The sequence below is a fragment of the Crotalus tigris genome, unplaced genomic scaffold (assembly GCF_016545835.1).
Source record: "Crotalus tigris isolate CLP2741 ecotype Arizona unplaced genomic scaffold, ASM1654583v1 scf7180000024282.1769268, whole genome shotgun sequence".
NCBI lineage: Eukaryota > Metazoa > Chordata > Lepidosauria > Squamata > Viperidae > Crotalus > Crotalus tigris.
In genome coordinates this window covers 626791-643489 of record NW_024100454.1, presented here as the reverse complement: position 1 = coordinate 643489, position 16699 = coordinate 626791, and the positions used below count along the sequence as shown (strand labels likewise).

The 16699-nt window shown below is 36.9% G+C and overlaps 1 protein-coding gene across 1 annotated transcript in view; it reads right to left on the bottom strand.

The window, feature by feature from the left end:
* The window catches only part of KALRN (kalirin RhoGEF kinase), a 315007-nt gene that overhangs the window by 211951 nt on the left and 86357 nt on the right, over positions 1-16699 (bottom strand). Inside the window, 1 exon segment of the mRNA XM_039323763.1 lies at positions 894-1016. Coding sequence (XP_039179697.1) covers positions 894-1016 — 123 coding nt within the window.

Genomic DNA, 16699 nt, shown 5'->3' with positions numbered 1-16699 from the left:
GAGTTCCAGGCCTGCCTTAGGCACAAAGCCAACTGGGTGATCCTAAACTTGTCACTCTTTCTCAAACTTAGGAAGGAGGCAATGGCAACACATTTCAGAAATCTTGCCATGAAAACTGCCAGGACATGTCAAGGCTCACTCAAAGGCATCAAATAAAAGATTTTAAAAATGATAGTTTTAACTGCAAATGAAACAATGTTGGTATTAAACAACACCATAGATCACGGGGGTCAAACTCGCCATGTCACGTGACCTGTTGCGATGTATCGTGACTTTTTTGCATTTTATTGGTATGATGCAACCGGCCCATGCACCGGTAGTTTGACACCCCTGCCTTAGATTATTCTTTATACCAGTCTCCTTGGGATTCCATTACACACTTTAACTGCTACTAGTCTAGCTTAGTTTCTGTAATTGATTCCGTGTGTGATGAAAGAGAAAGAAATAGCTGATTAGAGAGCCATTGCTAAACAGTGCCGAAATTATATAGTTTTCTCAGCTCAAAAGTCTTGGAGATTCTTGGCAAGATTGACCTGGAAGTATTTTCACAATCACTATATATTCAGAACAGAACTCGGGATAAAAAAAGATTTAGATCATGTTATCCTTGAACACTGAAACGGTTTTGATACCAACCCCCCCTCTTTGCCATGTCTCAAAGTGCAAACATAAATTATCCTAGTTCCTGTGGCCATTTTCTAGGTCTATTGAATCTGGGATGCTTATGGATTTCAGTCCTCAGATATCCACATGCTGTTTATTTCATATGCTTAAAATGGAATCCCCAGCAGTGTCTGAGACCACAAAGTTCCCAAACCTGAAAGAAAACACATTGCAGCGGTACAAAGGTATTCGCAGTTACAGTAAAATACACAGAACTTTCACACATTTACCTGTGCTACTTCTTCAAAATCATCATGCCTTTTCTGAAGAGCTCGTGCTCTGTGAAGAGACTTTCCCACTCCAGTGTGTTTACTAAGAAAGGCCTCCCCATGGTTTTCAATCCAGTCCAGGACCTGAACAACAAAGACATGAGGGAGAAGGAGAGGGAGGGGGAGGAGGAGAAGAAGGAGGAGGAGGAGGAGGAGGAGGAGGAAGAGAAGAAGAATCTATTATTTTATTATTCTTGATTGTTCAGCACACAGCATTTCATCTTGAACACCACTTATAAACTACAGTTTCAGAATGAATTGACAACAGTTAGAAAAATTGTCTATATTTACATTCTAGACTCTTCATCGTTGCATGCAATCAAATCTAATTTTTTTTTCATTCTTCATTGATAAAGTATCATCCCTGAATTCCAGCCATCTGCTGATTTCTGGATAACCGTCCCAGACTTTGAAAGAAAAACAAACTTGCACTTTTTTTTACTGGAATGTAAAAAACAAAATACCAATAAATAAATTAATGAACACTCTTGCCTTATTTTCCTGTGTAAATACAACTCATGTCTTAGATACGTATTGACTTAGTTCACATGGGCACGAGCATGCTGTCCAATAGCAAAATACCTAAACTCAGAACTGGAAGGACAGGTACTAAATGTAAGTTGTGGAATTGGGTATGTGTTAGTTGAACAGTGCTATGGTTGATAATACTACCTAGGCATTATGATATATTTATACAAATAGTATCAGAATTCAATGTATTTCTATAAGTGTTTAGAAAAAAACCCGAAAGTAGCAAATCTATCACCAAACTTTCAAATTTTTTTCAAAATTATATACGTTTTCAAATTGTAAAATCATTTACAGCCTAAATGTTGGAGATGTGGAAACCTACATGCAACCTATTTCCACATTTGATGGACTTGTAGAGATATTAAAGCTTTTTGGATTAAGATTTGGTGGGATACTCAAAAGATTTTTAAGAAAAAGATTAAGTTTACTCCGCAATTATTTTTGTTGGGTATTACTGTAGATTTTGATGGTAAAGAAACTAATTTGATGTTGAACCTTATAACAGCTGCAAGATTATTGGTGGGGCAATATTGGAAGAAAGATTTGTTGCCTACTTTGGAAGAATGGATACTTAAAGTGTCTAATTTAGCAGATATGGCGAAGATCTCTGCCTATTTGAAGTACCATTCACAAGAAAGATATATTATGGTTTGGAGAAGATGGATTGATTATATTCAGAAGAAATATGAAATTGAAAAGTATTATCTTGCTTTTGAGTAGATTTTAGATAATTATTAATAGTTTTAATTATATTATTATTTTTGACTTAATTTGTTAATATTTGTATTGAGAAGGAGTTAAAGTGTGTTATGGTTTTGATTTATTTATTTATTTATTTATGAGACTTATATACCACTTTAAGTGCAAGCACTCTCTAAGCGGTGTACACCAGTAAGCAATGTATATATATATATTTACATTGCCCCCAACAATCTGGGTCCTCATTTTACCTACCTCGGAAGGATGGAAGGCTGAGTCAACCTTGAGCCTGTGAGATTTGAACCGCTGACCTGCTGAACACAGTCAGCTAAAGTGGCCTGCAGTACTGCACTCTAACTGCTGCGCCACCTCGGTTCTGATTGATAATATAGTTGGTTTATGTTAGTTGGATTATATTTGTTTATCATTTTGTTTTACCCTGTAATCATCTCTGGGAAGAGGGGGAGGGGAGATGGGGTGGAGGGGTTTATATTGTAATAAATTTATAAAACTTTTAATAAAAAATAATGTTTCATATATTTACATTTTTAAAAGGGTTAATATAGGCATGTCATAAATGCAAATGATACAAAACAAAATGAACATACATTGCTGTATCAGAAAACCACAGTATTCTATATTGACAATTATTCCCAAGAAATATTACCAAGAGCTGGGTGGGTCCAAACAGAGATGCTCAGAAATGTGCTCACCTGTGTTTTGAGGTGGGCAGGAGCCATGAGCCTGGCAGGTGTTGGGTGGCTACTGACGATATCAATATCCCTGCCTGAGCTAGTGTACTTCAGCACTATAACAGTGAATAGCAGTGCATGTAAGATTTCAACATTTATTGAATAATGTCTTCTAATTATCAATATTAAAATAAATCCATCCAGCTTTTTTCAAGCAAAATACTTTTAGGATATTTTGAGAAAGGCAGGAGACTATAGATATATTTTATCGAACAAATTTATTTTATTTTTTTTAAAGCTGTTATATTTGTTTAAAGTATTACAATGCAATGTGTGTGTGTGTCAATGTAGTACTAAAACATAAAAAATATAATAGTTAATAATGCTCTGATCTCTTACATCTTTGTTGGATAATAGAAAAACAAAGAAACTCCAGACATTTTCCTTTCAGAAAACATTGTCACATTTCCAGTATTTCAGGGACTGCCACAAAGAAGAGGGTTACGTTATTCACCAAAGCACCAGAGGGCAGGACAAGAAACAATGGTTGGAAACTGAACAAAGAGAGAACTAACCTGGAATTAAGGAGAAACATCCCGACAGTTAGAACAGTTAACCAATGGATCAGCTTGCCTCCACAAATCATGGGCACTCATCATTGGAGATTTTTAAAAAGAGGCTAACAGTCACTTGTCTGAAATGGTATAGGTTTTCCTGCTTGAGCAGGGGGCTGGACCAGAAGACCTCCAATGTCCTTTCCAGTTCTATTCTATTCTATTCTATTCTATTCTATTCTATTCTATTCTATTCTATTCTATTCTATTCTATTCTATTCTATTCTATTCTATTCTTTCCTATTCCTATTCCTGAGACAGTAAACTGCAATGAAATGTGAGGTTCGTGTTATCCATCTTAGAGCCAGTATTTGAATATGGATTGCAACAGAAAGGATGATTTCATAGTTTTTGACTAGCTCTGTTGACATTCTATTGATATATTCCTTAGCATCATACCTGTCATTGGGGAGTCTTTTGCCTTGCATTACAATTCTAAAACTGAAAATTGGGAGGCCATATTACTTGAAAGGGATTAAAAACTGTTCAATAAGACTAGAGAGGAGGCAAGAGAGAAGTTAAGACTAGAGAGGAGGCAAGAGAGAAGTTCCCTGAAGATGGGCTCCAGCACCAGTTGGAAAGCTTGGAAGACGAAACCTCTGGTCTGGGTGACCGACCCAGATTGGATCCTGCAACATTATCCTGGGACACGTATATTCGCCTTCATTCGTGACTGCTCAGTAAATTCACATACTCATAAAGAGGAAACCATTACGTCTTATTTATGTCATGCATTCAATTTTAAGTCTGAAGAAGAAAGATAAGCAGCCTGAGCTTCTGTCTGAAAATTTCATCTAGATCCCTGATCCTGATCCAAAGCCAGAAGACATTCAAAGTTTAAAACTCTTCAGGTTCCTACCACCTAGTGCCTATTGTGCCATTACTTCTACTTTGCCATGAAATGCACCAAGCAGTAAGGATCATTTATTTCTATATACAGGTAAGCTGCCTGGTTTGCAGCAAATGAATTAAAAGAACAGAACTCTTACAAAGCTTATTGAAGGAAAATGCTTCCTCCATAGCTACCCTTGGTACTGCAGCTATTTGTTGTATTTGGAAACTAGGTACACAAAGACAATGTTCCTAAGAAAATTGCACACCACTTGGTGTACTGTTCTTTGAATGAAAGACACATCCCACATATCTACTGTTAGAAAACACATTTATAACCAGAATATGATTTTCTATTGAATTCATATTTTGGATTTCAAAGGAAATCCTGTAGCTCAGGATTGAACTAAATTCTTGGCGAGTTCTTGCTGAACTGAGTTGAACTGTGGGTTGAACTGAGTTAACAGAATGTAAACTTGTGTAAGAGCTTACTTTTCTCCACACTGAATTTCATTTTGTTGGATAGCGCCCAGTGTTCAAGTCTGTCGAGGTCCATCTGGATCTTAAGCCTATCATCTGAGATGTTGGCTATTCCTGCTAGCTTAGTGTTGTCTGCAATTTCCTTTCTATTCCCTCATCTAAATCATTTATGAAGATATTGAAGAGTTCTGGGCCTAAAATGGAACCTTGGGGTACCTCATGCTTATTCCTTCCATGTAGATGTAGTTCCATTGAGGACTGCACATTGAGTATGATTTGTCAGCCAGTTACAAATCCATTTGATGTTGATGCTGTCTATCCCACGCTTTTCTAGCTTACCAAGAAGTAGGTTGTGGTCTACTTTGTCAAACGTTTTACTGAAATCCAAGTATACTAATTTTTATTTGAAGGGGGATTTTTATTGCCTTAAAATTTAGGTGAACCCTAATTTTGATGGACTTATTGGCGAAGGTGTTCTGCTATTCCAGGTCTTCTTAGGATCCATCTCACCCCAATGAGACTATCTTGGCCTATTAGTTCCAGCAGAAGAGGCCTACTCTGGAATCCTTCTGCCAAAGAATTTTGGCTGTTGGGTCCTGGAGAAGAGCCTTTTCTGCTATGCCCCCTCCCTCTGGAATATTATTCTGCTGGCAGTTAGTATGTGATTTGTTGTGAGGAATGAATCAATGTTGAAGGAAGTGAAAGTGTCTGTGTGTAAGACAGTGTTTCTCAACCTTGACAATTTTAAGGCATGTGGACTTCAACTCCCAGAATTCCATAGCCAGCAACGTTGGCTGTGGAATTCTGGGAGTTGAAGTCCACATGCCTTAAAATTGTCAAGGTTGAGAAACACTGGTGTAAGAGGTATTTCTGCTTACTTTGTATCAGTAAAAGCATAACAGTAAGTTAAATGCAACAAGAACAAATTTCTTGAAAGCATTTCTGGATCAAGAATGAATGACTGCTGAATGAATGTGAATAAAACAAATGGCGAGGTACAGTGATTGCTATTGATATAAACTAGATTTAGTTACAGGATCCAGTTTAGGTCAGTCAGTCTGGATTTAGTTAGAATTCTTTATTTTTTTTTCCTTATCCCCGTCTTTAGTTTCTTTTGCCCATTTCTTCTCACTTCTTTTCTGCAATTTATATAACAATGCTCACTCTTAAAAAAGGAATAGATGTGATGGATGTATTTTGTGTGTACAACAGTCACTTTGTGCGTGTGTGTGACTTTAGTGGAAAACAGAATTAAAAATTTCATAACATTTACATGCATTTCTTTTTCTCTTTCAGTCACTGGCAGAATTAGCCAGAGAATAGAACAAACTTTGTCAAACTTTAACTTCCTTAACATGGCTACTAGTAGATATTTTGGCATTTTTACAAGGGAAGCACTGGTACACTTGAACATCAGTAAGCCTTCTCTTTATAATAGAAGCATAAACTATTTCAAGTGGAAATAAATTAATTGTGTCAGGGAAACCAACCAATTACCACTGAGGCAGTTAAAAACAATTGTGTGTTGGTCCACAGGATTTCTGTCCATTTCAGCAGAAATGATTAGCTTACCAATACCGCATCTATCCTTTGCAAACTCTTTCATCTGGAGACTTTCATAACCAGTCAAGCAATCCAAGTGATCACAGTTCTTCCCTAGGCATTCCGGAGAAAAACATTCATGCTAATCCATATCATCATTCTGCTACCATATCATGTTTTTTTTTCCTCAGGAGGTTCTTCTACTGCTAAGAAACAATCTTCAGCTGGCTTCCACTCTTCTTTTGTCTGCTACAGTGATCCTGGGATATTTAATCTATTTCTGAGATGTATCATAAATCTGTTTGGATTTTCCAGACAAGGTTGAGTTTATGATTCCTTCCTTTATTACTCCGTTTTTTGATATAGACACTAAGAGTAGGATTCATGGCCGTCTTCATTCAGGATTCATCTATGGAATCATTCTGTAAGGTTTGTTTGAATTGGCTTTTTTCCATGTCATCTCGTTTCCCCTCCCGTTTTAAATTTATGTACCGGTATTTATTTCTTCAATTTGTATAGCCGCCCATCCCTAATCAGTAATGTGCAAAGAGCAACTATAAAAACAATTAAAAATTAAATATATTGTACTGGATTTGCACACGTTAATAAACTTACATTGTGCTGTCACCAGTGATATAGTGAAGTTAATATTTGTGTCTTTTCCTCATTTTTTATTAAAAAAATGAAAAAGAAAATTTTTCCCCACTGTGCCATGAGTGAAACATAGCCTCCTCTAATTAAAACAAAAATAGGTAAAAACAAAAATCAGCAAGTACTTCCAGAGTTTTCACTATGAAAAAGAAGCTGATTATATTTGTATAGTACCACACAAAATTTCTCTGCCTTCTTTACCAATTGCCCAGTTACAAATGCAGTGTTTAATGTCCCCTTTTCCCCGATGATGTCTTCAAAAATATACATATGTTGCTCTGAAAGTACAGGTAGTCCTCAACTTATGACCACAACTGAGCCCAAAATTTCTGTTGCTAAGTAAGACAGCTGTTAAGTGAGTTTTTGCCCCATTTTATAATCTTTCTTGCCATCGTTGTTAAATGAATCATTGCAGTTGTTAAATTAGTAACAAGGTTGCTAAGTGAATCTGGCTTCCCCCTTGACTTTGCTTGTCAGAAGGTCGCAAATGGGGATCACATGAACCTGGGACACTACAACCGTCATAAATATGAGCCAGTTGCCAAGCATCCAAATGTTGATCATATGATCGTGGGGATATTGCAATAGTCATAAGTGTGAAAAACAATCATAAGTCATTTTTTTTCAGTGCTGCTGTAACTTCAAACGGTCACTAAACACTGCTGCTGTAACTTGAGGATTACCTGTACTATGCTCTTCTAGAAAGTATAGAAGTAATCCAGGAGCTATTTCAAGTACTTTCCAAGTACGGTGTCTTCCTTCTTTCTATTATAATACTGAGGGATTTTTCTCACATACGTAAGCGATTGAGACTATGAAAACAGAACGTACAGTTTGTTTTCTCCTTGAAGGAAAGAGCAACTGGCAAATTCATTGATCACTGTTTGCCCAGCAAAATGAAATTATGGAATAAAAATAAATGCAGAGGCAATTACAACACTTAATCATTTCCCTTTATTTTCTCGCCAACGTTGAGTCAAGAAACATCCTCAAGGTTTTTCTGCAGGGAGGTATTAGAACCCAGTAATCCAATCTGCATGTTTCATTTTTTTTATAAATTGTCTTTCTGCTATACAAAATTAATAGTTTTATCCTACAACTCTACGGAGCTTCCTATTTTAACCGTAAAATATAAATTAAAAAAAAAAAAACACGTCACAGGGATATCTAGGAATACATTTTAAACAGTGAGCTCAGTTTAGTTCTCATACTCAGTTCCTGGGCTCAGATTTGTTTAATTCTAGGTGTGTTACTCCAAATTTTAGCAATCTAATGTTGCAGTAAGAAGCAAGCTATATGGGAAACCTCAGTGCTTTTTTTCTAAAAAAAAAAGGTGCCGGAACTCATACATGTCATACAACCCGCCTTGCCTACCCTACAAGGTTCCATCCAAAAAAGGTGCAGGAACTCCGTTCTGGGCGTTCTGTGACAAAAAAAGCCCTGGGAAACCTTAGTCTGCCCACCAATAGTCTAAAATATATTCATCTGCTAAAAATGTCTCTGCTATTTGGTTGTTAATAATAATGATAATAATGATAATAATATTAATATTAACAGCAACAACAACAACAATAACAATGATAACAATAAAGTTGGAAGGGACCTTGGAGGTCATCTAACCCAACCCCCTGCTCAGGCAGGAAACCCTATACCCTTTCAGACAAATAGCTGTCCAATCTCTTCTTAAAAACTTCCAGTGTTGGAACATTCACAATTTCTGGAGGCAAGTTGTTCCACTGATTAATTGTTCTAACTGTCAGGAAATTTCTCCTTAGTTCTAGGTTGCTTATCCCTTTGGTTAGTTTTCATCCATTGCTTCTTGTCCTGCCTTCAGGTGCTTTGGAGAATAGCTTGACTCTCTCTTCTTTGTGGCAACCCCTGAGATATTGGAAGACTGCTATCATGTCACCCCTCATCCTTCTCTTCATTAAACTAAATATACCCAATTCCAGCAACTGTTCCTTATACGTTTTAGCTTCCAGTCCCCTAATCATCTTTGTTGCTCTTCTCTGTACTCTTTCTAGAGCCTCAACATTTTTTTTACATCGTGGTTATCAAAACTGGATGCAGTATTCCAAGTGTGGCCTTACCAAGGCATTATAAATTGGTATTAACACGTCACGTGATCTTGATTTTATCCTTCTGTTAATGCAGCTTAATGCCTTTTTTGGCAGCTGCAGCATACTGCTGGCTCATATTTAAATGATTGTCCACTAGGACTCTGAGATCCCTTTCACAGTTACTACTATTGAGCAAGTTACCACCTATACTATACCTGTGCATTTGGTTTTTCTTGCCTAAATGTAGAACCTTGCTTTTTTTCACCACTGAATTTCATTTTGTTAGATAGCGCCCAATGTTCAAGTCTGTCAAGATCTTTAGGATAGATTTATATCTATGTGTATTGATATGTACATTTGTATGTGTATATATTGTATGTATGTGTGTTTTTTGACACATACATACATGTGTATCTCTCAAAAGCGATTCTGTACACAAACTGATTATTAACCACTATACAAATATGGAGGGATATATTAGGATATGCTATTAATATCCATCTAGTTTTTAAATTAGTCTTATTTCTTAAAATATTTTTTATTCTATCATCATGAGTTAATTTATGACCATGAACAATCTGAATTATTTTGATCCCTTCTTCCAGGTTGCTTTAAAAAACCCCCAATCTGGTATATTTTTTCTTGATTAAGTACTAATTTGTTTAATTATACTACTTATACTACCAGAAACAAATTACAAATAGAAAATAAATAAATGCCCAATCAGCTGCAATTATCATATTATTAAGGGTACCGTATATGCCGGCGTATAAGACGACTTCCGGAAGCACTAAACTCGGCACCAAAGACGGGGGTCGTCTTATACGCCGAGTCGTCTTATACGCTGGAAATACTGGTAGTTTCCGGCGTATAAGACGACGTTCTAGGAAGGCGACTCGGCGATAAAGATGGGGGTCGTCTTATACGCCGGGTCGCCTAATACGCCGGCATATACGGTAGATTGACTGTTTAATACAGTAGGATGAAGTATTAGATATTTAAAAATGGAAGTCATTATTACAAAGAGAGAAATGCATTCAAATTTTAGATGGATTGAAGAGCTAAAAATAACAGAATAAATGTACTTTCCTGCACAGCAAGATAGAAAGACTGCTGCTTGCATCACCATATAATCATGCCTACTGATTCCTCTGCACTGAAAGAGCTGAAAAGATTCTATGAAAAGTTTTGGTTTTTGTAGAGAAATTGGTTGCTTTATAATTCCTATATTGATTCAAGATGTTACTGTGGGCCAAATGGTGCAATCATCCAAAGACACAGAACTTTGTGTTCAACAAATTTGTCACGTTACAGCATGCTGACATTTTTATGCTCTACTTTGTTCTGAGATTATAGACAACCAGAGTGACTTTCCACCCACTGGCCAAGATGCTAACCCCAAATGTTCAAATAAGACAATTCATATATTTTTCCACATGAAAACCAACTCTTTCTTCCTCTTACACCAACACCTTTTACCGTACCTCTCCATACTGTTCCTGTTCACCCATCCATGTCACCTAAGAGAGTGACATTATTTTTATATTTTATATAGTATGCCTTACTTTAATTATGATGCTTCTGACATGAATAAACAAACAAACCTAACAGAGTATAACTTTTTTTTTCCATATCACATTAAATCAGCATGTTTAACATGCTTTCAAAAAGAATCACTTCTGGTTCTTACATTATCACCATTCTTTGGAGTATAACAGGCAGATATCACTATCCTATTGACTGGATGACACAGATCAATACTTTCTGACATACACTTTAGACCTCTTGTTTATAATTATCCTACATCTTCTCACCCTTGCATATATTCACTAACTCTACTCCACAACATCTTTATTCAAAGTTCAACTTCGATCAATACTTTCTGACACTTTAGACCTCTTGTTTATAATTATCCTACATCTTCTCACCCTTGCATATATTCACTAACTCTACTCCACAACATCTTTATTCAAAGTTCAACTTAATTTCACTTAGTGTGTTTGCTCTTTTTTTTTCTTTTTTAGCTTCCACTAATTCATTCTCTATTCCTTTATTCCATCTACAATAAATCATGATCTTCAGTAGATGTATATCAATCTCTATTGACTCTTATGGTATAAGTCAATCAAGACTTCTTTCAGGAAAAGAAGAAAAGCGTAGGCTAGCTTTCCAGGCTTAGTTGTACCTGTCCCTCCTGCAATATTTCCCAATATTGAGAAGGGCAATGTTCATTTCTGGCACAACCAGAAATGGTTGTGGCTACAAGCAGAGCAGAGCCTTTCAGAATGCTGCCTTTGCTAGCATTTTCTCCTCTAAAGAGGAGAAGCAGCAAAACATTTGGATACTAAAGGCTCTGAGCCTCAGCACTGAGTTAGCTTTGCTAGCCATTCCTTCTCCAGAGGAGAAAAGGCAAGTGCACACCATTTTCACAATATGATTTGGACAAGAAGCCTTCCAAACCATCACAAGAATAGGTCAGGATGGAGCAAGGCAATGGAAAGGTAAGTGGACCTGGTGTGCTGGGACAGGGAGAGCCTGTGTACCAGTGGGCTAACTGACCAATGCCTCCCAGCCCTTGCCGGTTCAAGGTTTGTTCTTGTGTGGGAGGATTTCCTCTCCCCACACCAAGGAGAGGAGAAATCTCCTGGCGTTCTGGGGGAATGGACTTCAAATCCTCCATTCACCCCACCAGCAAGAAGGCTGGTCCCCTCCCTAAAACTATACTCAGAAGATGCAAAAGAGGAGAATGATTTTTAAATCATCCCATATTAGAACATCTGTACAATTCCCCTTTATCAGAAAAATAAACCTCTCCTCTCCTTTGCCTCAATAAGCTGTTAATATTTTTTTAAAAAAAAATGCCTTAACAATCCTTAGAAGTCTTTGGCATCGTCCCAAGGGACATTCATAATCTTAAGATCTTCCTTAAGTATTTGGTGTCAAGTTTTCCGAGGTCAGCCTCATTTCCTAGGAATTATATTGCAAATGATCAAAACTGCTGGAAAACACTTGCTGCTTAATATGCCTTGCACAGGACTTAACAATGATGATGATGAATCCTTAGAGGTAAAGTAGTAAATGGTTGAAAGAGACTTGACTTTTTCCTTGAGATATTAGCCAAAGGGTGAGGTGGTGGTGGAAGCTGGCTTGTTTCATGACTGCACCATCAGTCTGGAACAATCAAGCCTTCCAAGGTATCGGTGTCCGACCCTGCCCAGCTACTCTTTTTAGATATTAGGAGAATAGTGAACCTGCAGTTATTTCACCAAGCTTTTGGCTTTTCTGAAAACATCACAGTATTGTTTTAAATTAAGATTTAATAAAGTTTGTTGGTTTTCCCTTTGTTTTTAAAATTATACTTAGATTTAATGTGAGTTGTTTGGAGCATGCGGATTGAGTAGAATGTATATTTATAAAAGCAAATAATTAAACTATACAGGGAGCAAGGAGGTCTTTCACTGATCAGTCTTGAATCTCCCACAATTAAGCTTCATAAAGAATCCTAAACAATAATATTATGAGACAGAGCCAAAAATAATGCTCCCTGTTGGCTTTCTTCCTACCACATCTAATTTTACAAAGTTTGTCCTAAATAGCCTTGGGTTTGCAAGCCAAAAACACCAAAACATAATTTCCCCTCATAATGAAATAAATCTGCATTACAATTTTTTTAAATGTACAAGATCATCACCATGCACCCTGACACACAGATAATTTTGTTTTTAAAGAAGGTGTTTGTTACTCTCTAATTAGAACCGCTTTAAAGCATGAAGCAGAATAACTTGTTCTGATTAGAAACTCGGGGAAGGAGAGAAAAATGAAAATTTCAGACTACTTTACCATGAAAGTTTGAATCAAATTATGTAAATTGATAGTATATTTAATAATATGCTTTCAAAAAATATCCTGTGGAATTTTCAATAGATAAAAATGAACTTATTTGATTTATGCAGGTTGTATTTGATTTATGCAGGTTGTCTTATTTCAACAATAAATTCATTTAAGGGTATTTCCTTGCAGTGAAGAACTTGTATTACAGAGGTCTGGCACCTCAAAGGTCCTGACAGCTGACATTTTAATTAAAGGAAACTGGAGTGTGCCAAACCTGCTGAATGGAATTGACTAGGTAGGCACTATGGAAATAAGTGGTTCCCCAAGCACAATGCCATGTAAGGCATTATAAGTAATGAGCAACATCTTGAATTACACTGGAAGCAAACTGGCATCCAGTGCAGCTTACGAGCTGTTATATACGGATATTGAGGAATGTCCATCTCCAGCTGCGCCACTGCTAAAGCTTCCAGGTACTCTTCAAGGGGAACCCCATGTAGAGTGTGGTGCAGTAGTCACCAGAGCATGAATGACATCCATGTTGAGATTTAACAGTTCAAGATGGATTTCCAAACACCACAATGAAGTTCTGACTAGGGTTGGGACATTGGAATTTCATCAGTGTAGACCCAATAGTGAAAATCTAAGAAGAATCAACTGACCCAGGGAAAAAAGAGAATATTATAGTGGGTTCATGGAGACCCTTTGTAAGTGAAAATGCCTGTGATAATGATTCCTAAAAAAGATAAAAAGAATTATTCTTATAAAAAAAATACCTAAGAGAGGACTATCTCACTGATGCCCAGGAATATTAAGGTATCAAATGATATACACAAATCCAGCACTTTAGAAATAACCAGTACTGTGCCCTTGCTAGCCAGATATCATTCAATACATGGTAGTGCCATCTAAGAGAACGCCTTGTCCAAAATCACAACTGAAATGAGACAGAGATCTAACCTGGCAAGTTACATTGTCAGCTGGCGCAGAGTGACTCTTTATTGGACATTTTAAAGAGAGAAAAGGAATGAGACAGCTTGCAGCTAGGAGTTTAAGGAAGGGTATTCTTAGCAACAGACAAAGAAAAACAGCTTGAGTGAATCTGGAAAAACTGCCACTAGAAAGGGAACAAACTCTTCCCACTTTTTTGAAAAGAATTTAAGTTACAGCGAAAGTTTATAGAAACAAAGGGATCAGAAGAACAGCTTAAAGGAAGAGGAGATAATGACCTAGACATCCTCTCCTGGATTACTGGCAGGTATTGATTAAACTGTTGAAAGAGCAGCAGGGGAGGAAAAAAAAAAGGAGCCATTTCAAAGCAATTAAAGCATCCACAAATGGGAAGTGGAAATTTAAATAAGCCTGCTTCCTTTGATTATTTCTAGCTCTACCTATAGATCAGGGGTGTCAAACTGCCGGTCCACGGGCCGGATGCATCATAGCAAAACCACGCCTACCCCATTGCCGGCAATGGCAAAAAAAGTCACAATACATCCCCTGCTATAGAGGATGAAGGATGCCATGGCACAGAAAAAAAAAAAGGGTTCAGCTGATACGTGTCTTACCAGAACTGATCCAGCACCCTGCATCAGTCTACCGGTATGTTGAGGGGAGAGGAGGTAATAAAACCCTCATACATCTGAAACATTACTGGCAGATTTACTCTTCTGGTCTTATTACTGCTACTGCTGTAATGTAGACATCTGGATGGATGTGGATATTAAGCTGGGGGCAGAAATCTGCAGCAATATGAATTGTAATATGTACATTCTGACATTTATGCCTGCAAAGACATGAATATCTTATTACAAGATTAGCGCGAAGGCCTCAGAACTGAATCAATACAGTAATTGAAAACACAAACATCTGTCCCTGTGTTCTAGAGAAACGAAGGGTATTTCCTTCATTTAGAAAGGATTAAAGACCCGGTCGCCAGGTTTGTTGAATCAATATTGGTTTCGGTGTTACATGTTGGCTTAGCATATGCATGATCACCTGTGAACACTTTCTTGTTAAGGGTAAGGGAAGAGAAGGCAGTTAAGGATGGGAAAGGAGTTATAAGACAGTAGTGATATTTTTAAAAATGGTCATAGCGGGAACAAGGTGTAATCTATTATAATAGTATGATATTCTAAGCTTCCAAGTACTCAAAACATTATTTTATCATAACCTTTAAATAATAATCCTTTAAAACAAAGTACAGGTAGTCCTTGACTGATTGCCACAATTGAGCACAACATTTCTGTGGCTAAGACAGTTGTTAAGTACGTTTTGCCCCATTTTACGACTTTCCTTGCCACAGTTGTTAAGACAATCATTGCAGTTGTTAAGTTAGTCACGTGGCTGCTGAGTGAACCTGGCTTCCCCATTGCCTTTGCTTCTCAGAAGGTCGCAAATGGCGATCACATGACCCCTGGGACACTGCAACCAGGTGTCTGGATTTTGATCACGTGACATGGAGACGCTACAACAGCCGTAAGTGTGAAAAACTGTCCTAAGTCACTTTTTTTCAGTGCTATCGTAACTTTGAACGGTCATTAAATGAACTGTTGTAAATCGAGTGCTACCTGTGGTGGTATTTCTGCACTGCAGTCTTGTAGATTAAAAAGATAAACTGTGAGGCTGTCAGCTACTTAAGAGCAAAATGAGACATAGAATGGGAAACCAAAAGTCGCATTGTATCTTGCTTGGCAGTTTCTTATATCTTCAATCCACAGAGGGAAAACTGCAGGAACTTTGAAATTTGAAACACTGAGACAGAATTCAGACTTAAAAAGTACCCATGTGCAAAGCTGTTCTGATCTGAAATACAATGTCAAGTTTGCAGCAGGAAAGATTTTATTCAGATCTAATCCACAGGAAATATTAATTTTTCTAATATCCAGTATTGATTAGATTGAGTATTGTGCAGAAGCAGACAGTATGCTGAATTAGGTGACTCAATATTTGTTGTGAGCTCTAATGAACTCAGCGGGACTCACTAGACTAGACTAAGCTAGGTTAGGCTTGGGCTAGGTTTGGCTAGGTTAGACAAGACCTTTTCAAACCCTTTCCTCTAAAATTCTACTGTGTTTGGTTACTATGAAAATAAACTTCCAATAGACACTATGGAATTATATTTAAATGACTGTGTGAAGTTAATAAAAAATAAGTAATCATAAATCAACCATCATGACTCAATTAATTGAAATTACTAGTATATAAATTATAACTTTCAATCATTGTTTGATATGTTTGTCATTTTATATTGTTGAATGCCAGGCAGAGTCACTCTGTGAAATGGATAACCATATAAATGCAATAAACAAACAAACAAACACGTAAATAAATAAATATAAATCCAATTTATAAAGTAGAATAAAGCATCACTTTGAAATGATGTTATCAAATTCTAAAAGCATTCCAAAGATTATATCGATTACAAACAATAAAGAGGTGAACTAATGTTTAATCAATGGCTGGCCGTAGCTGAAGCTCCATACATTTTTTTATAGGGCCAGATGCTTTCTCGGATTCTTTTCTCAAACTCACTATATTTCCCCACAGGAAATGTTTGCACATTAATTACCATGGTTTATAATGAACAGCATCCAAGGCATGATGCCACCAAAGTAATAAAATGGACATCATTATTGACTAATGTGTATCATGATGTTTCACATAAATGTAAAAGTTGCGTGAAGATGTCATGATACATAGATTGTCGTTCCCCCTGCAGAAGTTCTTACTTATAATATTCAACACTGCACCAACCCAGAAGCTAATGGATTGGATTTAGATATTCCATATGAGCAAAAATATACTTGGTTTAGTAAGTTAGATCCAGGGACAGCACT